General features: G+C 42.7%; 1 protein-coding gene across 1 annotated transcript; it reads right to left on the bottom strand.

The window, feature by feature from the left end:
* Window positions 1–1,072: 1,072 nt before the first annotated feature.
* LOC138979077 (IgGFc-binding protein-like) lies at window positions 1,073–26,197 on the bottom strand. The gene is made up of 12 exons (XM_070351889.1): window positions 26,028–26,197; window positions 25,593–25,641; window positions 24,653–24,827; window positions 13,114–13,361; window positions 12,107–12,273; window positions 10,414–10,589; window positions 9,459–9,740; window positions 8,340–8,510; window positions 8,015–8,102; window positions 7,286–7,336; window positions 5,538–6,056; window positions 1,073–2,220 (listed from the first exon to the last, which is right to left on the bottom strand). The coding sequence occupies exons 1-12, from the start codon at window positions 26,089–26,091 to the stop codon at window positions 1,973–1,975; spliced, it is 2,238 nt and encodes a 745-aa protein (XP_070207990.1). The 5' UTR covers window positions 26,092–26,197; the 3' UTR covers window positions 1,073–1,972.
* Between the last annotated feature and the right edge of the window lie 932 nt (window positions 26,198–27,129).

Below are 27,129 nucleotides of genomic sequence, written 5' to 3'. Positions count from 1 at the left end.
AGAGAGATCACAGAGAGAGAGAGAAATCAGAGAGAGAGAGAGATCAGAGAGAGAGAGAGAGAGATCAGAGAGAGAGAGAGAGCTTCTTCTTTTCCTTTCCGGCCTGGTGACGTAACAGGGTATCGCGATTCTCTCGCCATTCTCGTATCCTTTTTACATTTAGTCAAGTTTTGACTAAATGTTTTAACGTAGAGGGGGAATCGAGACGAGGGTCGTGGTGTATGTGCGTGCGTGCGTGTGTGTGTGTGTGTGTGTGTCTGTCTGTGTGTGTGTGTGTAGAGCGATTCAGACTAAACTACTGGACCGATCTTTATGAAATTTGACATGAGAGTTCCTGGGTATGAAATCCCCAGATGTTTTTTTCATTTTTTTGATAAATGTCTTTTATGACGTCATATCCGGCTTTTCGTGAAAGTTGAGGCGGCACTGTCACGCTCTCATTTTTCAACCAAATTGGTTGAAATTTTGGTCAAGTAATCTTCGACAAAGCCCGGACTTCGGTATTGCATTTCAGCTTGGTGGCTTAAAAATTAATTGATGACTTTGGTCATTAAAAATCTGAAAATTGTAAAAAAAAATAAAAATTTATAAAACGATCCAAATTTACGTTTATCTTATTCTCCATCATTTTCTGATTCCAAAAACATATAAATATGTTATATTTGGATTAAAAACAAGCTCTGAAAATTAAATATATAAAAATTATTATCAAAATTAAATTGTCGAAATCAATTTAAAAACACTTTCATCTTATTCCTTGTCGGTTCCTGATTCCAAAAACATATAGATATGATATGTTTGGATTAAAAACACGCTCAGAAAGTTAAAACAAAGAGAGGTACAGAAAAGCGTGCTATCCTTCTTAGCGCAACTACTACCCCGCTCTTCTTGTCAATTTCACTGCCTTTGCCATGAGCGGTGGACTGACGATGCTACGAGTATACGGTCTTGCTGAAAAATGGCATTGCGTTCAGTTTCATTCTGTGAGTTCGACAGCTACTTGACTAAATGTTGTATTTTCGCCTTACGCGACTTGTTCTATCTACCCCAAACTCACTTGTTGTTTGCGACACATTTCCATTGGCGTTATTAATCAAATAGTCAAGAGCTGACAGCTTAAATGCAACGGTGTACGATTTGATCCGCGGCATCTTGTAATCATTGACTTGCAGGCGTTTGATATGGTTTGCAAGAGCGGAGGGAAATCATTCACAAAACTAGCAGATCAAGTGCGGAATTTTTATTACCCCTGATTTCAATGGTGCAAAGTGGGGGGTGGGCGCTTACAAGGTACTATACCCTATGCACGGTTTTGGACTAAAAGTGGGGGGTGGGCGCTTACTCGATACTGGGCGCTTACAAGGTACTTTACGGTACAATTAGAGTTGAACACACTGACACAATGGTCTTACTTCAACACACAATACGATTCTCTGGGACCAGGACTCAATGGAAACCGGTATACGATAAGAGTGGAAGACAATGGTCTAGTTTCTATACACACCATACGATTCACTGGAAACTAAAACTCAACGGAAACCGGTATAGCCTACAATAGTCGAGGAACAGAGGGATTCACTCTGACACAATGAGATTCTATACACACACCAATAGACGATGTTCGGAAATAACTCTGTGGGGTTGTGTATGGGTGATGGAAGAGTGCATATACTCTTGCTTTTAGTGAGTCAAACTTTCCCACGTGACATCATAGACCAACCACCAGCGAGGGGTGTGTCTGAAACGCGCGGACAAGGAGCACGTGTTTAAAGCTTGCCTCACTAAACGAGTTCCACAAGTTTTAAAACAGGTTTTGGCCCCAGGGAGCTTAGAAACCACATTAACTAATGTAAGTAAATAATTAAGCAAGAGTTGTCACTCTTAAACAATTTATCCATACAAACCCGACAGAGTTATTTGCAGAACGCGCCTTTTCATCACCCTAAAAATCACTCGCAAACCCAAAAATATGTCAAAACGCATTCCGAAGGGTCCCATATCCCTCAGTATCCTCCATCTCTCTTTCAGATATCCTCCTTTCTTCTTTTTCCTCGTCATCGTCGACGATTTTTTTCCTCAAGCATGGATACAGCTGACAACAGCAGGCCACTCCAATTGCTCCAAGCACCACCAACCCGAAGACTGCTCCGCCTGCAATGATGGCTGCGTTCTTCCCATCTTCGGTCAAATCACTCGTTTCAGGGCATGGAGGTGGGGTGCCTGAATGAAGAACAAGTCGCGTGAAGCGATATAAAGACATTTAGTCAAGATCAACACCACAAACCAATCGTCGCCGAGACTACATTCAGATTGTCTCGGCTAACCATACCAAACAGTTTTTAAATTTATTGCATTGTATCACGCTTGTCACCGTCATCAAAAATATTGATCGAAAAAATGAAATAAAACTTCTGGGGATGCCATACTCAGGATTTCTCACGTCAAGTTTCATGAAGATCTGTCCAGTAGTTTTCTCTGAACCACTCTACACACACACACACACGTACACACACACACACACACACACACACACACACACACACACACATACTATACGTACATACGCACACACACACACACACACGCACACACACACACACACACACACACACACACACACACGCGCACACACGCACACACACACACACACATACACCACCACCCTCGTCTCGATTCTCCCTCTATGTTAAATCATTTAGTCAAAACTTGACTAAATGTAACAAGTCGCGTAAGGCGAAAATACAACATTTAGTCAAGCTGTCGAAATCACAGAATGAAACTTAACGCAATGCAATTTTTCAGTAAGACCGTATACTCGTAGCATCGTCGGTCCACCGATCGTGGCAAAGGCAGTGAAATTGACAACAAGAGCGGGGTAGTCGTTGCGCTGAGAAGGATAGCACGCTTCCCTTCTGTACTTCTCTTCGTTTTAACTTTCTGAGCGTGTTTTTAATCCAAACATATCATATCTATATGTTTTTGGAATCAGAAACCGACAAGGAATAAGATGAACGTGTTTTTAAATTGATTTCGAAAATTTAATTTTGATATTAATTTTTATATTTTTAATTTTCAGAGCTTGTTTTTAATCCAAATATAACATATTTATATGTTTTTGGAATCAGAAAATGATGAAGAATAAGATGAACGTAAATTTGGATCGTTTTATAAAAAAAATATTTATTTTACAATTTTCAGATTTTTAATGACCAAAGTCATAAATTAATTTTTAAGCCACCAAGCTGAAATGCAATACCGAAGTCCGGCTTTCGTCGAAGATTGCTTGGCCAAAATGTCAATCAATTTGATTGAAAAATGAGGGTGTGACAGTGCCGCCTCAACTTTTACAAAAAGCCGGATATGACGTCATCAAAGGTATTTATTGAAAAAAAGAAAAAAAAGTCCGGGGATATCATTCCCAGGAACTCTCATGTCAAATTTCATAAAGATCGGTCCAGTAGTTTAGTCTGAATCGATCTACACACACACACGCACAGACACACACAGACACACACACACACACATACACACACACACACACACACACACACACACAGACACACACACACACACATACACCACGACCCTCGTCTCGATTCCCCCTCTATGTTAAAACATTTAGTCAAAACTTGACTAAATGTAAAAAGAAGAGGATGGGGAAAATAAATAATAAATAATAATAATAATGGTGATTTCTATAGCGCTTTCGAACACACAAAGCGCTTTACAAAAGCAATAACAACATCATTACCAGAATGACGCCATTGACGGAATAGAACACAATCATAAACACTTTACAACAAAAACCAAAAACAAAACATAAATGTTACAAAAATCCAGAGGCTCTTACAGGAACGAACTCCCAGTATACACAACAATTATAATGTGCACACACACACACACACACACACACACACACACACACACACACACACACACACACACCCACACATGTCCACACACACACACACACACACACACACACACACACACACACACACACACACACAGTAAACATTGTTCATCCGAAAGTGCACATTCACAGGGTCGCGACAACTACATCATCATAGAATGCTTCTCTGAAGAGGTGAGTCTTGAGATTTGCTTTGAAAGAAGGCAGAGATGGACTGAGACGTAGAGACAAAGGGAGTTTGTTCCAGATATGATCAGCTGCGACTGAAAGAATGAGAAGACAGACTGTGCTACTCTGCGTCATGTTCGGTCCATAGAAAAAGAAAGGAAAAAAACCGTAATGTAAAGTTTAAAATGGGGTTCCACACCAAGAAATCCCCCCCCCCCCTCGCAACCCCCCTCCCCCACCCCCCTTCAAGCTCTTGTTGTGAAGAAAACACATTCGTGCAACTCTTTCAAATCCAAACAACAGTGTGGTCACACACAGTACGACAGCTTTTGTACCCAACTTTTTGCTCCCAACATTTTGTTACTCGATATAATTGTACCGAGGTTCCGCTAGCGTAAGGAAGCGCAGGGTAAGAAAACAGGCATAGCGTGTTTACAGCAGAATACGCACATGATAACAGTGGCATCTCTTTGTTAAGACCTAGTACCTCCGTATATCCGGAGAAATTCGGCATTAAATGAGACTCAGTCTTATAAGAGAGGCAAATTTACGGACACTATGAAGAAAATGTCTAAAAAAACCCACCGAGGTTGTATAGTAGAGGGAGTAAATGTGACTCTCCACCACGAAATGAGTCGCATGTCACCTCGCGCAGTTCTGCGCAAGGCTCAATATAAGTCCAGGGAGTGTCTGGTAACAGCGTGAGGGTCACCTTGGTCACAGGCTTATAACTCTAACAGTTTTCGCTCTTTTCTAAAACGGGTTTCACCACTGGATAGAGCATAAAAAACTCTTTATGAACATGTAAAAATATGAAAATTATGCAAAGGTGACATGCGACTCATTTCGTGGTGGAGGGTCACAAATATCATCGAGAGTCGTAAGGCCCGGCGCTCACCTTTATAACGCCAGCAGGGCAGACGACGCACTGCAGATTATTGAGGTGATTCTTCTTTTTTTCCCCAGCCCGCTACACGTTGCGTGACAAGAAAGGCAGCTAGGCCAAGTACTCGTCATAATTCCTATCGCAGCATGCAGCGCCGCTGACTCTGCGCAGGTGTATTTTGCTCTTAATGAACACAGAGGTTTCACTGTACTCCACAAACTTATAGAACAAGAAATTCCTCCGAGGTAGAAAAAACACCCCCATTTGTCAAAGGGAAATAACCTTCTCAGTTGGTGGCAGTGAGAATGGTTATTTCCCTTTGACCATTAATATGTGCCTCTATAAGTCCTTGTATAATTTTAATCCACCAATAACTCCCTAACCGTGTGTTTGACTGGTCCCAATTTTTGTAAGGACCGTCTCAGGAATGTATAGAACCTGTTCACCAAGTTTGGTGACGATCGGTCCGTTCATTCTTGAGATCTATATGCGAACACAAACACACAAACACACAAACACATCGAGCGAAACCTATACACACCCCTATACCGGGGGTGTAATGATACTCACACTTTTCAGACTCAAGGGCCACGCCATCGCATCCAGCAGACGAAAGCCCGCGGAGATCGTCAGGAAGAGAGTAGGCAGGATGAGTGCAGTTACGGTATCTGTAGCGTACACCTGTCACCTCGCCGCACGTGCCGTTACACTTTCCCCAGTCACCCCACGTGGTCCACGAGCCGTCCAGTTCTATGTTCAGTTTCGTGTCTTGGTAATTATCTGCGTCAGTTTCTGGGTTTTGGGTGTCTTGTGTTGAGTCTTCTGGGTTTGTAGCGTCTTGTGTTGTGTTTTGTAGGCTGTCAGTGGTGCTGGATGAGTCGTCTGGATTTTCTGGGTGAGCAGTTGTAGCTCTGGTATCTGAATTTTCGGAATGTGTTGTTGTGTTGTCTGGATTTTCAGAATTCGTTGTTGTGTTGTCTGGATTTTCTGTTGTGCTGTCTGTTGTAGTATCAAGCTGGTTGGAATCTGTAGAGCTGCCTGAAGTCTCTGTGATGTTGGCACCTGCGCTTTCTGTCAAAATGTCGTCTTCTGTAAGAACGGAAAGCGGAAGTTGTCATGTCAGCCATGCATTATCCGAATTGTGTGTAGATTATCTTTGTCACAAACAGGGCTTTCAAGGTAAACTCCCTGCTCCATGCCCTGGGGGTGTGTTTTGTCACTTGTAACCTCATTGGTTTAAGCGTGTTTATTCAATTTCTCATACACACGTTTCAAACAATAACAACATTTAGAACGTTAACAAGCAGATTGCTTATGGACACGTTAGCAAAACATGGCGAACAAGTGATAGCTTCAACACTTATCTTTCATTATATTTTATACAAATAAGATGAAGAGAGAGACAGAGAGAGAGAGGGGGAGAGAGAGAATGCCTGGCTGCATCAATTGCACAGTTAATATAATATCAGCCGAAGCGATTAGTTAACATAACATAGTCTTGTACAACAGAGAATATTTTCGTGTTCAAAGATATAGTTAAATCAGTATTTCCAAACAAGAGTGTTTTGCAGTCTAGAACGTGTGTTGGCAGACTATTGAATAAAATGGTTCTATGTTCTTTAAATTTTGGACAGTGTAACAAGAAATGTTCAGAATCTTCCGGGCATGCTCCACACGTACATTCTAAATTATTAGAGAGTTGTCGGTTAACTAAGTCTTGTTGCAAATCGCTCATGTTTAATCTCAACCTGCTGTGAAATACCTGTGCCTGGCGGTTGCCTAAATAATAATACTGTGGAACAACAACATCTCCATCGGTCAAATACCTTTTAAATTCACCAACTGACTGCGTTTGTTGTATATTTTCTGGAAGATTATTCCACAAAGCTGTCGTTGAAGGAAAACATGAAGATTTATATAACTCACTTCTGCACAATGGAACCTTACGTTCAAGAGGGCGTCGTCTGTGGTAAGGATTTACATCGGAAACCAGGACCGGCAGTTTGGAATATAAATATTCTGGGGTTAAACGATTTACAATTTTATCTCTGGGACCGTTTCAAGAAGGTCTGTGAAATTCGACATGCATTTGTAAATCATACACATCCGCGTCTTGAATCTATCAAATATTCTACAATGTCTGGGCGTTTAGTTTAACAGAAACTCTAATTTTTTTTCCGAAGACGATGACCATCTCAGCAACCTACGCCATTACTTGACGTTAACTTAATTACTACTACTGCAGTAATCGCAATAAAAATAGTAAAATAAATGACATATTTGCTACCCTAATTTTAGATTTTTATTGACATTCTTACCTCTTGGTGCAGCAGCAAGGTCCTCGTCGATTTTCCCATCGCCATCGTCATCTGAAACAAATTGAAAACTACGCGTGAAGAAAGGGGTACACGCGTTGTTCATTCCTATGCTCATTCATAATATCGTTGCAAGCACAACGGTCACTGAGACCCATGCATTATGCACGTGCGTCTGCATCATCGTTTCTTTGTTAGTTGCAAAAGCTCCATATGGGAAGTTTAACAGATTAAAAAAGAAACTTACCAATTACATGTTCGGCCTTGATTTGTAGTTTTAGGCTGTACAATATGGCAAAATCAGGGGAATGATAATTATTTGTCAACATTATTAACAAATACTGTATCTCATCCTCTACACAAGCCGTTCGCTAGACCGTATTTATTCTCCCTGAACCATATTCAACGTTCTGTGTGTGTGTGTGTGTGTGTGTGTGTGTGTGTGTGTGTGTGTGTGTGTGTGTATGTGTGTGTGTGTGTGTGTGTGTGTGTGTCTGTCTGTCTGCATGCGTGCGTGCGTGCATGCGTGCATGCGTGCGTGCGTGCGTGCGTGCATGCGTGCCTGCGTGCGTGCGTTCGTGCGTGCGTTTGTGAATGCATGTGTGCGTGTGTCCGTCCGTGCGCGAATGCGTGCGTGTGTCCATGCGTGCGTGCATACTAGTGTGCGTGCCCGCGTGTGGTTCTTATTTTTCTCATTTTAAAGTGTGTGTATAATATTGATGTAGGTCTCACCGATGCCATTAAGCGTCTCCTCATCGACCAATCCATCACAGTCATTATCGACGATGTCACCGGGCACAGGTGAGGAGGGTTCACACGGCTGAGGACAAACGCACAATAACAATTAGCAGGGGCATGATACGTACATCACACTGATCTTATCTTATCGATCATACTGAGCAGTAATTTGGACAATGTGTCATTATAGGCAATTAAGTCACGGGCGAAAGATGTGTCTAAACCGCGTCAACAAGGAGCACGTGTGGAAAGATTGCCTCAATAAAAGCGAGAACATTCCCTCTTCCGCACCCCCATACAAATCCGAAAGATTACTCACTGCATTTATTTTGGCCAGGCGAAGTCCTGCAGAATAGGCATAAGAGTTGACCTTGAAGGTACCGGAGACCAGAGCCAGAAAGGTCACGGTGGGGTCAATATGATGAAGGTTGTGCGAGCCTGGGGTCACTCTCGTCCACAGGTGGACTTTGACATCTGACCCTTTGATTTTCTGCAATACGATAGTAAACATATGACTTTGTTTCAAGCGTGTGCAGCAAAGAGGAAAATGTTCAATTGATGGTACCCATTTCATTCAACGAAAAAAGGTCATGAATCCACAGTTTCATTATTCTCTTTGTTCCGGCGCCAACCAACTTTCCGTTAACCTATATTCGATCTCCACTACTCTTTACATCATTCATCTTTTTTCACCTTTTTCCTGGGAACCCCTGTTTTACATTAATTTTGAAGTATTCTCAAACGAACTTTGGGTATTTTTAGAAAAAAATGAGCGCGTACTCCATGAATTATTTGATTGATACTGGATCGGCTTCGGCATGTGCTTGCGAAGAAAAGAAGTTTCTTGTCAATTTTCAGCACAACCTTGTTGTTGCAACCCCTTATATTATAGCATTTGTTTTATATATAAAACAAGCTCTGACAAGAGGCGAAGCCTTCAAGGCTCACGTAAGAAATCGACAAACAGTAACACAAACTCAATCACTCCGTCACACATACACACACACACACACACACACACACACACACACACACACACACACACACACACACGCACAAACACACACACTGACACACACACCGTGCACACACACACACACACACACACACACAGTAAGCATAGGTGACACTGTGCAAGAAAGCGAGACACTAGATCTAGATCTGTCTGTCTGCATGTAGCCTGTAACTTACAGGGACACGACTGCCAACTAGTCTCGGCCCGCTCAAAATAACAATGACCGAGACTTTCAGTAATTCCTTCGCGTGACGTCTAACCCTCTTACGCCATAATGTGACGTCTTCAAATGTTAAAGTTTCTACCACAGACATACACACGCACACACGCACAGACAGACAAAGTTACGATCGCATAGGCTACACTTACGTGAGCCAACCAGATGTATAATAAAGAAACCTTCTCTTTGTCACCTTCTCTCACCTTTTCCTCTTTCCAAGAAACAGCATCCCCGTCCAGACGGACTCCACCCACTTGGCTCTTGTCAATGACGACAGCAACCTTGTTGTTAAACTCCTGGCCTGTAGGGTCCTGAACCGATGACCAGGTATAGTCTGCGGCGTACTGGGTCTCGGGGATGACGATTGACATGGCAGGATCTCCGTTATTCGGTCCGTCATTCTGGAAAGTCTTGGCGAACATGACCATCATAACAGGTTTGTCCGACGTGATATGTTGATAGTCACCTGTCGGTATGTCTAGCTCCTGTGATAAAAGAAAAGTCGGTTGGTTTTAACAAGATTTTATTTAATTGTTATCATGACATACACAATATAATTTATGGCATTTAGGATTTCTCACTCAAGCATATATATAGTGCATTTTAAGCAATCCTCGCAAAAACTTAACAGTGCTAAGCATGATGGCGGACTAAATAAAAATTCGGTTAGTGAGTCCCCCGAAAACAGAGTATGACTGCCTAAATGACGGGGTTGGTGGAGGGGGGGCAGTCATACACGTAAAACCTCTTTCCTGCTAAAGATGAGTGTAGACTTTCAGCCCATGAACGCAGAACTGTCTTTAAATACAATCATTGAACACACACACACACATACACACATACACACACACCCTTGCACACACACACACACACACACACACACACACACACACACACTTACACACACACGCACGCGCGCGCACACGCACACACACTCGCTGGCACGAACGAACGCCCGCACTTTCTGTCGCTTTCACCCCTCTCCTCACACACACACACACACACACACACACACACACACACACACACACACAAACACACAAACACAAACACACAAACACACACACACACACACACACATGCACACACACACACGCATACACACACATACCCACACAGTCACACACACACACACACACACATATCAGCCAGACTGACCAAAAAATCCCCCGCCTTGCTGACGATGTAGGACGTCCCATTGTAAAGACTGACAGTGGTAGCGTCCTCAGAAGCCACGATCCTGTAGATGTCTCCGATGGTCCTGTCTGGAGTGCTGGTCGTCATGAACGTCTTGCCCCAAGTGTCCACTGGCATCAGCATCTCCGTCAGGTGGTCTGCAACAAAACAAATTCACACCTCAGCGCTGAAAGTCCACAAAATTGGGCACTGTTGATAACTGCTGCTATACTATCAGTTAGTATGCTAACGAATAATTCCCCTTGGTTTATTATGTATGCAGACATGCGTATTAATAAAGTATAGCTTCCTTTTCCTGTCTACGCACGATGTCGGCTGTCCTTCTGTATGGATGACTATTATCTGCATTCATCTGTTAAAATGCATAAACGAAGCCAGACCAACACGTTACAGACACTAGCCTTTGGCTAGTACTTCTCATAATGTATTAACCAGAGAGCAAATTTTAGTCTTTTTGCTCACCAAACCAACCATTTGTTTCAGCAACTTTACTCGCATTTGGCTAGTAGATTACGTAACATTTCTACTCTCCATTTACATGTTTCCCCATGGCGAGTAAAATACTCGCCACTTTCAGGCCTGCACCTTACAACAGGCGGAAGGTATCGTCCACTGGACTACTACTATCACAGAAAGACTACAAGGTACGTCACTCACCTTCGAGTCTTCTGTGTTCTTGGAGTCGCTTCCTGGGGGAAAATATTGTTCAAGACGGTTTGCCTCTTCCTACAGTCTGTGTAAGGTCAAATAAATACAGTTGAATGATTGTTTGAACTGTATGTACCTTTAATTTTCAGCTTCCGTCCGCTGCAGGTTGTTATTAACCATCATTTGGACGAATCTTCGTTTGCGAGCCGCTAACTTTCACTTGGCGTCAAACTCATGCATCCGCACCGAATATGCATACCAGCGCTCATTGGTCTAAAATATATGTAAATATTGTGCAGCAAAGGGAAGCTACCCACGGGAAAATAATCATCGAATATCCTGTTATTAACCAATGAGCGCTGGTATGCATATTCGGTGCGGATGCATGAGTTTGACGCCAAGTGACGTACCTTGTAGTCTTTCTGTGATAGTAGTAGTCCAGTGGACGATACCTTCCGCCTGTGACCTTACTCGGCTATCTATCGAACAAAATGAGAGGGGGAACGGATCTAACTAGTTCACATCTCGTTTAACTAACGTTCGAAGATCTTACCCCTACACTTTCATAGGGGGTACAACTTTTCCTCCAGTTTAACACATACCAAACTTCCCCATCCTGACTGTTTCCTGGGAATGGTTGTTTTTAGCATTCAGTAAATATCTAACTAAATGATTAAATGAGGGTGGAGGATATGAGGTTTGTCTCCCTAGGTATGCGTGTGTGTCATGTCTGTGTGTGTGTGTGTGTATGTGTGTGCGCGTGTGTGTGTGTGTGTGTGTGTGTGTATGTATGTATATGTGTGTGTATGTGTGTGTGTGTCTGTGTGAAAAGCATTTCTCAAAAACTACCGAACGGATTTCAAGTTCTGCAAATTGGTGTACCTATTTCTGACATCGGACATGTACGTGGGAGTTTCAGCCCATGAACGCAGAAAGAAGAAGAAAAACAAGAACAAGAAAAGGAAGCGAATGAAAAGGGGAAGGAGGAGAACAAGAAATGTCTCACCAGAAGTCCCAGACTCCACAGGCACGGACACTTTTCTGTTGCCACTGACAACGGCCACGGGTTTGGAGGACGTGATGTGAACTCCTGTGTAGTCGGCTGAGCTCTGCGTCTTCGACACGTGGAACGTCTCAAACTTATCCAGGGTCACTCTCAGCGTGTCTCCGTTTCTGCAACGGAGAAATAATGGTGCAGACATAATGAAGGTGGTGAGCAAAAAAGATGCAAAAGAAGGTTGACAAAACGTCTCAAACTTGTCTCATAATTATGAGGCCCTCAAAAAATAGTTGTTGGTTTAGGGTAACCCGACCGACCCTATTCTTTCCCGCCGACCCTAACACTTTGTTTTAAATTCTCAACAAAAAACAAAAAACAACTTTGGGCACAAGACTAAGGGAAGTAACCTCCTTGAAACTCGACTAAATCTGTAAAAAAAAAAATATATATAATAATAAAACAATTTAAAAAAAGACGACCTACCGACCCTATCTTTTTTGGTCACGTTACCCTAAACCAACATATATTTTTGTTTGGCCTGACCAAGGATTGGCCCAGTGTGTGCGAGGGACGGGATTTTAAAGTGAGGCAAGGGTACAAGGGCTGGCCAGGCCTCTCCTCCGAAAGCGGCGTATGGCTGCCTTAATGGCGGGGTAAAAACGGTCATACACGTAAAATTCCACTCGTGCAAAAAACACGAGTGTACGTGGGAGTTTCAGCCCACGAACGCAGAAGAAGAAGAAGAAGGGGGGCAGTTGCTGTTGAAATTTAGCATTTGAAGTCCCTCCTTGAGAGAAATAAAAGCACATTTGCCGGGTAAGGGGGGATGGGTTGCTTCCGGAACATAACACCCCAACCCTCCGTAAGATCCAATCATAATAATAATGATGATGATGATGATGATGATGATGATGACTACTTAACACAGTCACAAAAATTAACTTTATTGGATTGGTACATTTGAACACAAAAATAGCAGCGAGTTTACTGAGACTAATCAGAAATGGCCTCACCTGTAAGTAACATCTCCATATTCTATTTTAACTTGCGCGGCATTCAACGGCCATTTGATGGTCACGTCCGTATCGTCTTCAGTAGCAATGACCATGAACTGGGCATCCTTTGTGTACGTGACGGCGTAGTATTCCGTGCTCAGGACATCCACTGGTAGTGAGATGTAGGCGTCTGCTGACTTCGGTTCTTTGTTGATGGAACAAACTGATATTTCGTCCGAGGCCTGAATCAAGACTCCTTTATTGGACTGAAACCATTCGATATTATTGGTTTAAACAGTATTTTATTCATAAACAGACACATGACAAAATAACAACATCATTAACAAGTCGCGTAAGGCGAAAATACAATATTTAGTCAAGCTGTGGAACTCACAGAATGAAACTGAACGCACTGCATTTTTTCACAATGACCGTAGTCTGCCGCTTGTGCAAAACGGAGTGAAACTGACGAGCCTGTTCAGCGCGGTAGTGGTTTCGCTGTGCTGCATAGCACGCTTTTCTGTACCTCTCTTCGTTTGAACTTTCTGAGCGTGTTTTTAATCCAAACATATCATATCTATATGTTTTTGGAATCAGGAACCGACAAGGAATAAGATGAAAGTGTTTTTAAATCGATTTCGGAAATGTGATTTTGATAATAATTTTTATATTGTTAATTTTCAGACCTTGTTTTTAATCCGAATATAACATATTTATATGTTTTTGGAATCAGAAAATGATGAAGAATAAGATGAACGTAAATTTGGATCGTTTTATAAAAAAATAATTTTAATTACAATTTTCAGATTTTTAATGACCAAAGTCATTAATTAATTTTTAAGCCACCAAGCTGAAATGCAATACCGAAGTCCGGCCTTCGTCGAAAATTGCTTAGCCAAAATTTCAATCAATTTGATTAAAATAATGAGGGTGTGACAGTGCCGCCTCAACTTTTACAAAAAGCCGAATATGACGTCATCAAAGACATTTATTGAAAAAATGAAAAAATGTCCGGGGATATCATACCCAGAAACTCTCATGTCAAATTTCATAAAGATCGGTCCAGTAGTTTACTCTCAATCGCTCTACACACACACTGTGCATGCCGATGTGGCATGCATTCACCTACTTTTTGTTGTAATTACGTTTGCTCAAGCCATTGCACGATGTAAAAAGAAGTAAACCGTGTTTTTATTGTGGCACCTTGTTGTGACCCGTTTTGTGGAGCGTTAATATTTTTACGTGAAATTCACGTGCTCCTTGTTCAGTTGTTGTGACCTGGTTTTGGTCGGAGCGTCACAAACTGCGTCGTTTAGTTCTAGAACACCGTGAGATTCACGTGCTTTTTTTCGTGTCTTGATTTTGAGGTGAGCCCTGCGAATCTGCGTTGCAAGTTTTAGAATACGTGTGACTCACGTGTTTTTAGCTTTGTGATGTCAGCTAGTTCCTTGGCCTTCTTTCTGTTAAATATACCGTTTTAAGTTTTGAGCATGCACGGAGTGCGTGATCGGTTACTGATTGGTTGTAAAATAGTAGTTTCACCCGATTCTGTCTTAGGAATGTTGTTGGTTGGTCAATCCGGTGACCTTTGACTTTTGAATAACTATTCCATGTTAGGTTTTTGTTTCCATAAATACCGCTGCTTGACTCCTGTCTCGTCAGTCGATCTGAGGGTTTTAGGAAGCGTTTGGTTTTGATGTAAACGTATGAAGGTTATCAAGTGAACCAACGGAGTGTTTCTTATGTTTTAACGTCAACGTAATGTTCTTGGAGACAGTTGTTTCTCAAGTGTGAATCGTTTTGTGCCCTTCGTTTGTGAGGCAACACGTTTTTGGTACTGCTGGTCAACCCACACAGCGCATAAGGTAATTTTGTTGTTACTTGTTTGTGTTGTGTTTTGGTCGCCATTTTGTAATTACTTTGTGAGTTGTTTATGTATAACGTGAGTTGAAAGTCTGACTTGTTGTAGTGTTTCTTTTTTGTGTGTTCAACTGTTCTAGTGCTGTGAACGTACAGCAATGTTTTGTAGACGCTAGAAAGTCGCTAATGTTTATAATGATAACTTGTGTTTTCTGTGGTTAACGAAGTTCGAAGTGAAACGTTTTCTCCGACTTTTTCAGCCTTACGTTAAAAGAATTTAGGTAAAAGAAGCTTGCGGTCTGTGGTGATCGTTTGTAAACGGGCTTATTTCTTGTAACGTTATTGAGGGAAAGTGGATGAGTAAATATCTTGTTTGTGACTTTGATTAACGCAGGAACATTGTCGTTAGGAGACTTTTTGGTATGACACTGACAGTTTGCTTTGTATTCCTGGCCTGATGAGTCAACGTTTTGTATTTTTCTGAAAGTAGCCATTTTGGTTTTAAACGTATGTATGCTAAATTTCTTGAGTATTCTTAGTGCTTATGGTATTGTTGAACGTACGGAACGTAATTCTTTATTGTTGTTGAACGTACAGAACGTAACTTTTTATTGTTGTTGAAGGACTAACCAACGAGTGTTTGGTAATTGTAACTTTCTTGTCTGTTTGTCTTCTCCTGTCTTGTGATTGTTTATTTTTCTTGTTTTTACTTCTCGTGTCTTGTTAATGCATTTGATACTTTTGCCATGTCTAATAATTTGTTTTCTTTTCTCTTTTTCTTTCTGTTCATAAGTTTTTTACCGCAATACGTGGTACTGTAACGATATATATACATTACTGATCCCTAGTGTCAGATGTAAAATAATAAACCAGTACTTTTGCGCGTTATCGCTTGTAACCTGTGTTTGTCATTTCGTATGAACAATATGTAGTACCAGCCTCGCTCACGAAGGCGCGCACAGTAAAAAACTTAGCTGCTGACGCCCAGTGAAAGAACGTTAGCTAAAGTAAACAAACTTAGCTGCTGACGCCCAGTAAAGAACTTTTGTTATTGACGCTCAATGAACGTAAACGTAGCTGTTGATAACCAGCAAAAGACTTTATTGTTACCTGTCACTGTGTTAGTGAACCATAGTTTGACATAGATCAACTTGTCGGTTAGAGATCTTCCTACTCCGTATCCGGCGCATTTTTTGTGACTTTTGTGTATTATCCCAAACGACCCTCAGATCGATTCATTTTACTTTTTAAACAGATAAACCTTATGTAGGTTTTTAGTGCTTTTGAATAAGCGAACATTGTAATGGAGGAGATTCCAGCAGATAAACCATTGGAAGCTTCAGGTTATGACATTAACGGCGATGAAGATGAACATTCTCAAAGGCCTAGGCGTGACATTAAGCCTACTGAAAAAGGTAGAGATTACCAGATTGAGATCAAAACTAGAAACTTTGCAAGACAACGAACATTCTTGGAACGAGCAATCGGTGAGGTAGTAACAGAGCTTAACCAAGAAACTCCTAATCAAGAGTCGTTAACCAGTCAGAAACAAATTGTTTTGAGCATGTACAAGGATCTTGGTGACATAGAGAAAGGTCTTCGTAGTATTGGTAGCGGTGAAACCATTCAGGAAAGTTGGGATGATGTTCAGAGAACAGTTCAGAACATTATGTTTGACATTGATCGAGCTCTTGACAGACAAACGACTAGCGTGCAGGTGGCTAAGGAGCCTACTTCCAGGCATAGCAGTGTTACACCTAGCGTTGGGTCATCCACCCACAAGTCAGCCAGTGGTAAGACTGCCAGCCATAAAGCAGCTAGCATTACGTCAGCCATCCACAAGTCAGCTAGCCACAAGTCAGGTAGCAGGAGATCAGGTAGCCAAGTAGCTTCTCGCGCCGAGTCTCTCCGCTCTAAAAGTGTTAGCTCTGAAGACACTAAATTGGCTCTTAAACTAGAGGCTGCTTCCCTGGCCATAAAAGTGGAAGGTGACGCAATAAAGGAAGCTCAGTTTAGTGAACTGGATCTCTTACAACAACAATATGCTGAGAGAACAGCAGCTAGGCAGACTGAGGAAGCTGAGAGAACTGCAGCTAGGCAGACTGAGGAAGCTGAGAGAACTGCAGCTAGGCAGACTGAGGAAGCTGAGAGAACAGCAGCTAGGCAGACTGAGGAAGCTGAGAGAAATGCAGCTAGGCTGATCGAAGAAACTGCTAGGCAGGCTAAGGAAGCTGAAAAAGAAGCAGCTAGGCAGGCTAAGGAAGCTAAGAGAACAGCAGCTAGGCAGGCCGAAGAAGCAGCTAGGCAGGCTAAGGAAGCTGAAAGAACAGCAGCTAGGCAGGCCGAAGACACAGCTGAAGCAGCTCTTGAAGATATTAAACAGAAAAAGGCTTTGAGACAAATTCAGTCCACCGAATTGAAAATTAGCTTAAGAGAACAACAAGCTATGTTACAAGTATTGGAACAAGGTGAATCCGTTCAGCAGGATCTCCCTGATCTACCGTCAGTTGATTTGTTGAACACTAGGTTCCACCCTCGTCCTTTCGTTCCCTTGTACAGTCTTGTAGCCCCTCCTCTAAACAATGAGCAAACAGCGATAGGAATAGGGACAGGTGCTGCCGTCATTGCTGACCAAGGGACACACCAGCCAGCCTTGGACGCCACGTCTGTTCCTGTCTGCCAAGCCGCCAGCACCCATGACATCTCGACTGTCAACGTCAACGCTGCTGTCACCAACTTCATCGCAGGAACCACAACGACTGAGCCACGACAGCACGCGTTACCTGTCGTGGACCTCGTCGTTGGAGTCAACGCCTCTACAAGCGCCGCTACTACCAACAACGCCACATATGAGGCGTACGGACCTCAACGTAGAGAGGATGTCAACGCCCCCCATCACGTCGGAACGAGCGCTCCTTTCGTCCGTCAGGAGCCCTTCACACCCAACTACACGACGGCTGCAACTACATCCTCCATGCGGCCTACAGCGCTGCTGACCACACTGCAGCACCCTCTTGGTGCGTACACTGGTCAGCCGCCTCTGCACAACGTTGGACACTCAACGACAAGCGTCACAGGCTCTCGCCCGCCTGATCTCGACCACACAGGTTGGTCCTATCACCTACCAGAGACAAGGGAAGGTGATGAGACGCAAGAACGACACACCTACTTCCCAGAAGAACGTCACCAACGCATGGACCACAGACGTTTTCAAGTGACCCCACCCTGTTTCCCCTATGATACCCACCTACATCCCAAACCAGAGCCTTTCGTGCCCACATTCCTGGACCCACATCAGACCACCCCCAAAGTTATTTGGGGAAACGAAAACGCAAGGCCCCCTGCGTACATGAACTTTGACAAGGAATGTCATGCAGATCGTCCATTTGCCTCCTACCCCCCGTCTGCGTACTACCAACGTCCACTTGCTACTCCTGCCAAGCAGGACACTCCTATGGACTCTCTTGCCAAAACCCTATCAGACGCTCTGATGATCAACCGTTTGCCGATGCAGGAGCCGTGCATTTTTGTTGGTGACCCTCTCCAATATCCAATTTGGAGGTCGTCGTTTTCGTTCCTCATCGAGAGACAGAACATAACCAGCAGTGAGAAGTTATTGTATCTGCAACGGTACATCGGAGGTCAAGCAAAGGAGGCCGTGACCGGCTTCTTTCTGCTAAGAGAAGGTGATGCCTACGAGAGAGCCATGGAAGTGCTGGAAAATCGGTTCGGCAACTCATACGTCGTTTCGCAAGCTTTCCGGACCAAGCTGGACGAATGGACCCCAGTCAAAAGCAAGGATCCCAAGGGACTCAGAAGTCTGGCCGATTTCTTGCAGCAATGTTCCGTTGCTGCCCAGGAAGTTGGTGGACTGAGCATCCTGGATGATGCCCAGTACTTACGGAAGATCGTCGGAAAGCTCCCAGACTGGATGAGTCACAGATGGTCTAGAACAGTTGCTCGAACTAAGGTTGAAAAGAAGAGGTATCCTCTGTTCAATGAACTCGTGTCGTTCGTTACTCTCGAAGCAGACATTTCTAACGACCCTGTTTTCGGCTTGACAAGTGCATCGGGGACACCAAGAAAGTTCACAACGAACCTGTCAACCCTGACAGAGGATGTCACCGCATGTCTGCACTGTCAACTTCCGGACCATGACGCTGGGACATGTAAGGAACTCATAGTGAAGCCTCTGGTTGAGATACGAGATTTTCTGTTTAAGAACCGTATCTGCTACGGATGTCTCAGAAGTAAGGATCACCAGAGCCGTCAATGTATGCAGAAACAGACGTGCAAGAAGTGCAAGAAGGCTCACCCCACTTGTCTTCATGATGACAATTTCAAATATCAGAACAGTATGAGTGAAAACAAAGGGGCGAGTGAACACAAGAACAATTACCGTACCTCTGCTGCTGACGTTCAAGAGCCTCTGTCATCGTCGACCCCTACAGTGTCTGCTCTTAAGGCCAGCGAGGAAAACAGCATCGGTTTCACGTCTATGATCGTTCCCGTTCTCGTTTCCAGTGACTCTAACCCCAACGTAGAAGTGCTGACGTACGCACTACTGGACACTATGTCCAACGCCACTTTTGTAGTGCAGTCAGTGGCTGAAGAAGTTAAAGCCAAATCGCAGCCGACTACACTCAGGGTCTCCACACTGACTGAGGACAATGCTATGGTCTCCGGCAGGAAGTACTCTGGATTGCGTGTCCGCTCTCCTACCTCCAGTGAGTTTGTCAGGCTCCCTTCTGCCATCTCACGACCTTATCTGACCGTTGACCCCACTCATATCCCCACCTCAGAGACTGTCAAAGCTTACCCACATCTCCAACACCTGTCTCCAAAACTGCCCCCCTTGTACCCTGACTGTGAAGCAGGCCTCCTCATCGGCTACGACTGCGCTGAGGCCCTCATGCCCCTAAACGTTGTCCAAGGACTGCCATTTGCAGTAGAGACTAAGTTAGGTTGGAGCATCGTCGGCAAGTCACCGCATTCCGTCGCCTTTGATGGCATAGCCTCGTCCATGCGCGTCATCGTCAAGCCAGGATCGAGGGAAGAAGAACGTGTAGCTCACGTCTACAAGGTACAGGTGGACGAAGTCTCGTGTACTGACCCATTACATGTTATGGAAAGAGACTTTGCAAGTGACTCAGGATCCATGTCCCAGGACGATGTAAAGTTCATGAAGATCGTGAAGGAAAACGTAAAGATCAACGAAGCTGGTCACTACGAGATGCCCTTACCATTTCGACCAGAGAAACCGTCCCTCCCTGACAACAGAGGTGCCACAGTCAAACGTCTGAAGGGCCTGAAACGCCAGAAAAAACGAGGGTACCGTGATGACTGCGTCAAGGTCATGACATTAATCTTGTACGGGCTGATCGTGACGTGTTTTGCCTCTAGGGCAATCCACATTGAAACCCTGGATGACATGTCAAGTGATTCCTTCATAAACGCCCTACGCATTGTTGTCTCCATGCGAGGAAACATATCACGCATTTGGTGTGACAAAGGAACGAACTTTGTAGGTGCATGCAATGAGTTCAAACTGGCATGGAAGGAGATGGACTCTGAACGACTGACATCAAAGATGCTGGAAAGCAAATGTGAGTTCAAGTTCAACCCCCCTGCAGCTAGTCACATGGGTGGCGTTTGGGAGCGTCAGATCCGAACGGTACGCAGCATCCTGAATGGTCTTCTCAGAAGATCAGGCCAGCGTCTCACTACTTCATCACTTCGTACGTTCCTATACGAGGTGATGGCCATCGTGAACAGTCGACCACTGTCTGTCGAGTCATTGGAATCGGCAGATGGACCACGCCCTTTGACCCCCAACCACGTCCTCACCATGAAGTCAGGTGCCATCCTTCCGCCCCCTGGTGTGTTTGAAGATCCAGACCTGTACGCCAGGAAACGTTGGCGCTGTGTCCAGCGGATGGCAGACGAATTCTGGCTGCTATGGAAGAGCCAGTACCTTTCACTTTTGCAGAAACGTCGTGTCTGGCAACGTCCCCAGGCAAACGTACAGGTGGGAGATGTTGTTGTCTTGCATGACCAGAACTTGTGCAGATCAGAGTGGTGCATGGCTCGTGTAGTCGAAGTGATGCCGGGATCTGATGGACTGGTCAGACGAGTGAAAGTGCATGTTGGAACAAAGGATCTAGACAATCACGGCCGTCCCACTGGTGATAGTCGCATATTAGAGCGACCTATTCACAAAATGACTGTGTTAGTAGATCGTGAAAATCACAAAGACAAAGCTGTGTAAGTGAACTGAAAGAACATTGAACTTTGGAGTGTTTTTCCAATTTGACAGTTGTAGATTGTTGCGGTTTGTTTTTATATCAGATGATGTAACGGACATTTATGTTTTAAGTGGTGCGTTTTCTTTATGCCGTCGAGTAAATGACCAGTGGCATTTAGTTGAAACGAGATGTGTTGAAACATTGAAAATGATTGAACCGTAATAGTGCTGTGTAAATGTTTTGCAACACAATGATTTTGAGTTGTAAATTGGAAATGTCTAAATCTGCGTTATTCTTCTTTTGATATAAGGAATATGTTTGTACAAAGGTTTTTGAAGTAAATTATATTAATATAATTTCCGGTGGGAGTGTGCATGCCGATGTGGCATGCATTCACCTACTTTTTGTTGTAATTACGTTTGCTCAAGCCATTGCACGATGTAAAAAGAAGTAAACCGTGTTTTTATTGTGGCACCTTGTTGTGACCCGTTTTGTGGAGCGTTAATATTTTTACGTGAAATTCACGTGCTCCTTGTTCAGTTGTTGTGACCTGGTTTTGGTCGGAGCGTCACAAACTGCGTCGTTTAGTTCTAGAACACCGTGAGATTCACGTGCTTTTTTTCGTGTCTTGATTTTGAGGTGAGCCCTGCGAATCTGCGTTGCAAGTTTTAGAATACGTGTGACTCACGTGTTTTTAGCTTTGTGATGTCAGCTAGTTCCTTGGCCTTCTTTCTGTTAAATATACCGTTTTAAGTTTTGAGCATGCACGGAGTGCGTGATCGGTTACTGATTGGTTGTAAAATAGTAGTTTCACCCGATTCTGTCTTAGGAATGTTGTTGGTTGGTCAATCCGGTGACCTTTGACTTTTGAATAACTATTCCATGTTAGGTTTTTGTTTCCATAAATACCGCTGCTTGACTCCTGTCTCGTCAGTCGATCTGAGGGTTTTAGGAAGCGTTTGGTTTTGATGTAAACGTATGAAGGTTATCAAGTGAACCAACGGAGTGTTTCTTATGTTTTAACGTCAACGTAATGTTCTTGGAGACAGTTGTTTCTCAAGTGTGAATCGTTTTGTGCCCTTCGTTTGTGAGGCAACACGTTTTTGGTACTGCTGGTCAACCCACACAGCGCATAAGGTAATTTTGTTGTTACTTGTTTGTGTTGTGTTTTGGTCGCCATTTTGTAATTACTTTGTGAGTTGTTTATGTATAACGTGAGTTGAAAGTCTGACTTGTTGTAGTGTTTCTTTTTTGTGTGTTCAACTGTTCTAGTGCTGTGAACGTACAGCAATGTTTTGTAGACGCTAGAAAGTCGCTAATGTTTATAATGATAACTTGTGTTTTCTGTGGTTAACGAAGTTCGAAGTGAAACGTTTTCTCCGACTTTTTCAGCCTTACGTTAAAAGAATTTAGGTAAAAGAAGCTTGCGGTCTGTGGTGATCGTTTGTAAACGGGCTTATTTCTTGTAACGTTATTGAGGGAAAGTGGATGAGTAAATATCTTGTTTGTGACTTTGATTAACGCAGGAACATTGTCGTTAGGAGACTTTTTGGTATGACACTGACAGTTTGCTTTGTATTCCTGGCCTGATGAGTCAACGTTTTGTATTTTTCTGAAAGTAGCCATTTTGGTTTTAAACGTATGTATGCTAAATTTCTTGAGTATTCTTAGTGCTTATGGTATTGTTGAACGTACGGAACGTAATTCTTTATTGTTGTTGAACGTACAGAACGTAACTTTTTATTGTTGTTGAAGGACTAACAAACGAGTGTTTGGTAATTGTAACTTTCTTGTCTGTTTGTCTTCTCCTGTCTTGTGATTGTTTATTTTTCTTGTTTTTACTTCTCGTGTCTTGTTAATGCATTTGATACTTTTGCCATGTCTAATAATTTGTTTTCTTTTCTCTTTTTCTTTCTGTTCATAAGTTTTTTACCGCAATACGTGGTACTGTAACGATATATATACATTACTGACCCCTAGTGTCAGATGTAAAATAATAAACCAGTACTTTTGCGCGTTATCGCTTGTAACCTGTGTTTGTCATTTCGTATGAACAATATGTAGTACCAGCCTCGCTCACGAAGGCGCGCACACACACACGCACACACACACACACACAGACACACATACACCACGACCCTCGTCTCGATTCCCCCTCTATGTTAAAACATTTAGTCAACTAAATGTAAAAAGGAGCACAACAAGTTTAAAACTTATGGTAAATGCTCACATAAACATGCCAGAAATGTCATGGCGGAATATGATATATATGATAGCGAAATTATTCATGAGCGTCGTGCATTGGCATTGTTTGTTCCCATCTTCCACATACAGAAAATAGTGCATGCAGTTTCACTTAAAAGGGTTGTTGTGTCTCTGTTCCACAAGGGTACACATGCACTTAATGTAAGCATTGGATGATGTGAAAGTTCGGTTGGCAGTGTCTCGTTTTGTTTTTAACTAGCAGTTAAGCCCGGCTTCGCCCGGGAGTAAGCAGAGCCCTGTAGCAATTTAAGACGCTCGCTATCCCATTATCATTAGCTTTACCTCCTTTGTTTGGATACAAAAAAAGAGTTATCTCCCTTACCTTCTAGAAATTTCCGGAACTGTCCAGTTAATTTTTCATTCTTCATTTCTTCCCCTCATAGGAGCAATAGCGAGTCTCTAATATCACTGGCATGATGTGCTTGCTACAGGTGAACAGTAGGCACTGAACTGGTCTTGCACCATATAGGCTGTATTCAATAAATGGGAGGTCCATAATCTGAGAAAGGAAACAATGAATCAAGAAACTAAAACCCAGGTGCACATCTGCGGCACCTAGGGAGTGTACGTGCACACTATCTTGTTCCTGCCTCTTGCCATCTCAGAGGTATGGCGACCACAGACAGACACACACACACACAGACAGACAGACACTCTCTTTTATTTATATGTATAGAAAACGCATTGGGTTCAAGAAGCAAAATGTGTTTTCATTGACGTGAAAACAGCTAAGTATCTCTTGTCATTACTCGTTAAATATTGAAAAATGAGCTTTGATTAACTGTATATTTTGATTAAAAAAATATATATCTCTACTGAATACGTCTAGTAAGACCAAAGAACATGTATTGGCAGGTGCATACGGACCCCTTCCTTTTATGTATGAAAGTTTTTAAGTGGCAGAAAAATACAGGTAACATGGAGGACCTGTTTTCAAAAATAATCATTTACTGTACTAACATTTTCAAAATAGTCATTTACAAAAATCTACATTTACCAGCTGAAGGGTTGTCTGAGTTTATATAATTCAAAGGATTCAAAGCACAACTATGGTTTGCGTGTACTACACTTTTCAAAATAATCATTTGCAAATATCTACATTTACCAGCTGACGGGTAACGTTGCATGAGCTTTCATAATCTTAATGATTCAAAGCGCAACGAAATGACTTGCATTCATGTACTAACCTTTTCAATGCTTTCTCCACGAATGTCCATGGGTAAGTTGACTTTTTCCACATTTCCTCCAGTCACTGTGATGGTTTCACTCCAGTTGGGTTTGAACTTTGGCAGAGTGATGTTGACCGTAACAGGAACGGTGGATACCGTGGTGATGAACAGTTCTATGTCCGTTGTCAGCGGTCTGAAAACAACGGAGAGTGGGTGTGCTTGTTTGGAATACCCCCATTCCACACATCCGTTCTAGGTCCCGTTCCCGTAGCGACCAAGGAACGGCACGGGAATGGGAGGGATGGGGAGGGGACCTTAATGGAACGCCAATGGACGTTAACTTAACTCCTTTGAACGGTAGGGACGGTTGGGCGGGTGAGCGGTTCGGGCTGCATGTTCAAAATGTTAGCCATTACCCGCCCGTTCCAAATGAACGGTAATGGAACCTTAAAACAATCGGCAACGGAACTCATGGATCGTTAATGGAACTTAACGCAATGGTAACGCAACGCTAGCGCTCTCGCACACTGATTTGTCATACCCGCATTCCACACATACGTTCTAGCTTCCGTTCCCAGCCGTCCTGAGGACGGCTGCCAGTATGGTCAGACGCTGCTCAAAGATGCCAAAAACGGCCGTTTGCGCAGCGTCTCATAGTTGTGGCAGCCATCCTGAGAACGGCTGGGAAAGAAAGCTAGAACGGTTGTGTGGAATGGGGGTATAACAGAGAGTCGATGTGATAATTTGGGTCAGGATGAGAATGGCGAGAGTGCCAGTGAGAGGTGGCGGGGGGTTCGGTGGGAGGGGAGGGGGAGGAGAGAGGGTGTGTGTGTGTGTGTGTGTCTGTCTGTCTGACTGTCTCTCTGTCTCTATCTGTCTGTCTTTGTCTGTGTGTGCCTTTTGTTTGTCATTTATGTTGCTTGTTTGAGTGTTTCCTTGTTTGTTTTGAGAAACTCACCTGTTTTCCATAAATCCGAGGATGAACTCCTTTCCTTGAGAGTCTGGGGCTGTCCCAACAAAGAAAAAGTGTCTGTATTAAGCGTTCTTTTCAAACCTTCAGATTAAGTTAAACGCATTATACAGATCACAACTGTTGAAACTTAAACTCTCTCCGGTCAACTTTAATTTTCATTAATAACATTTCTCCCTTTTGTTTACATTTGACTACGTGTGCAGACAATTACTAAACGTTTTTGTTTTTATTCAAACCCAACAGTAACTTTTACTGGAATCCTGGACTGTAATATGCTTTGTATGCTGACAGCCAAAATTCAATGTTGACTTTGTCTGAATATAAAGTTACACACTATTCTGGCTGCTGTACGCGAATTGGCTGTGGAATGCTTTTATGCTCACTCACTATTTCAATCGTTCATACAATTCCCAGACTCACCTGCAAAAACATAACTGGCCACAAATACCAGAGAGAAGTAGTGCCAGGCTTTTCGTTGGGCCATGGTTACTTATACTCCCTCTTCGTGTTGAACAGGTTTTCTCTCGTCACTGTTTACTGGTAGACTACGATGGTTTGTTTTTCTGTGAACAGAAATAATCATTCAGATAGAGAAGAGAAGCTGCACATTCTACTGTCGTAAAACTGCGTTTAGTCCTAGGCCCAAACAAAATAGTCTGTTTACGGTAACCCGACCGACCCTATTTTTTTCGCGCGACCCTAGACATTTTTTGGCATTTGGAAAAAAAACAAAAGAAATAATAATAATTCTTTGGTTTTTTTGCAAAATAACGTAAAAATATGGTTTGTTGGGGGGAAAAAAATCCCGACCTACCGACCATATTGTTTTGGCCTATGTTACCGTAAACAGACCTATTTTTGAGGGGGCCTTAAAACAACATCTTTCTTTCTCTGTGAAAAGAAATAATCCTGCAAATAGGTGAGAGACAATAAAACACAACGTACACTACCGTGTATCTGCTTTTAGTCTTATTTCAAAACTGTGAGGGAAGCACAAAATAAGAAGAAATAAATTAGAACAAATAAAATCACAAAATTATATCATAATTATATTATGTTCAATATAAACGGAGGAAAAATTAACAAGTCGCGTAAGGCGAAATTACTACATTTAGTCAAGCTGTCTAACACACAGAATGAAATTGAACGCACTGCATTTTTTTCACCAAGACCGTATAGCATCGTCAGTCTCACTCTCGTGAAAAAGGCAGTGAAATTGACAGGCAGTATAGCGCGGTAGTGGTTGCGCTCAGCGAGATAGCACGCTTTTCTGTACCTCTATTCTTTATCACTTTATGAGCTTGTTTTTAATCCAAACATAAAATATCTCAACGTTTTTTTAATCAGACAACGACAAGGTATAAAATTAAATTGTTTTTAAATCGATTTCGGACATTTTATTTTGCTAATAATTTTCATATTTTTAATTTTTATAGCTTGATTTTAATCCAAATATAACATTTTTATACGTTTTTGGAATCAGGAAATGATGACGAATAAGAAGAAATTCTTTTTAGATCGT

The sequence above is a fragment of the Littorina saxatilis genome, linkage group LG10 (genome assembly GCF_037325665.1).
Source record: "Littorina saxatilis isolate snail1 linkage group LG10, US_GU_Lsax_2.0, whole genome shotgun sequence".
Taxonomy (NCBI): Eukaryota; Metazoa; Mollusca; class Gastropoda; order Littorinimorpha; family Littorinidae; genus Littorina; species Littorina saxatilis.
This window is presented reverse-complemented; position numbering and strand designations above follow the sequence as displayed.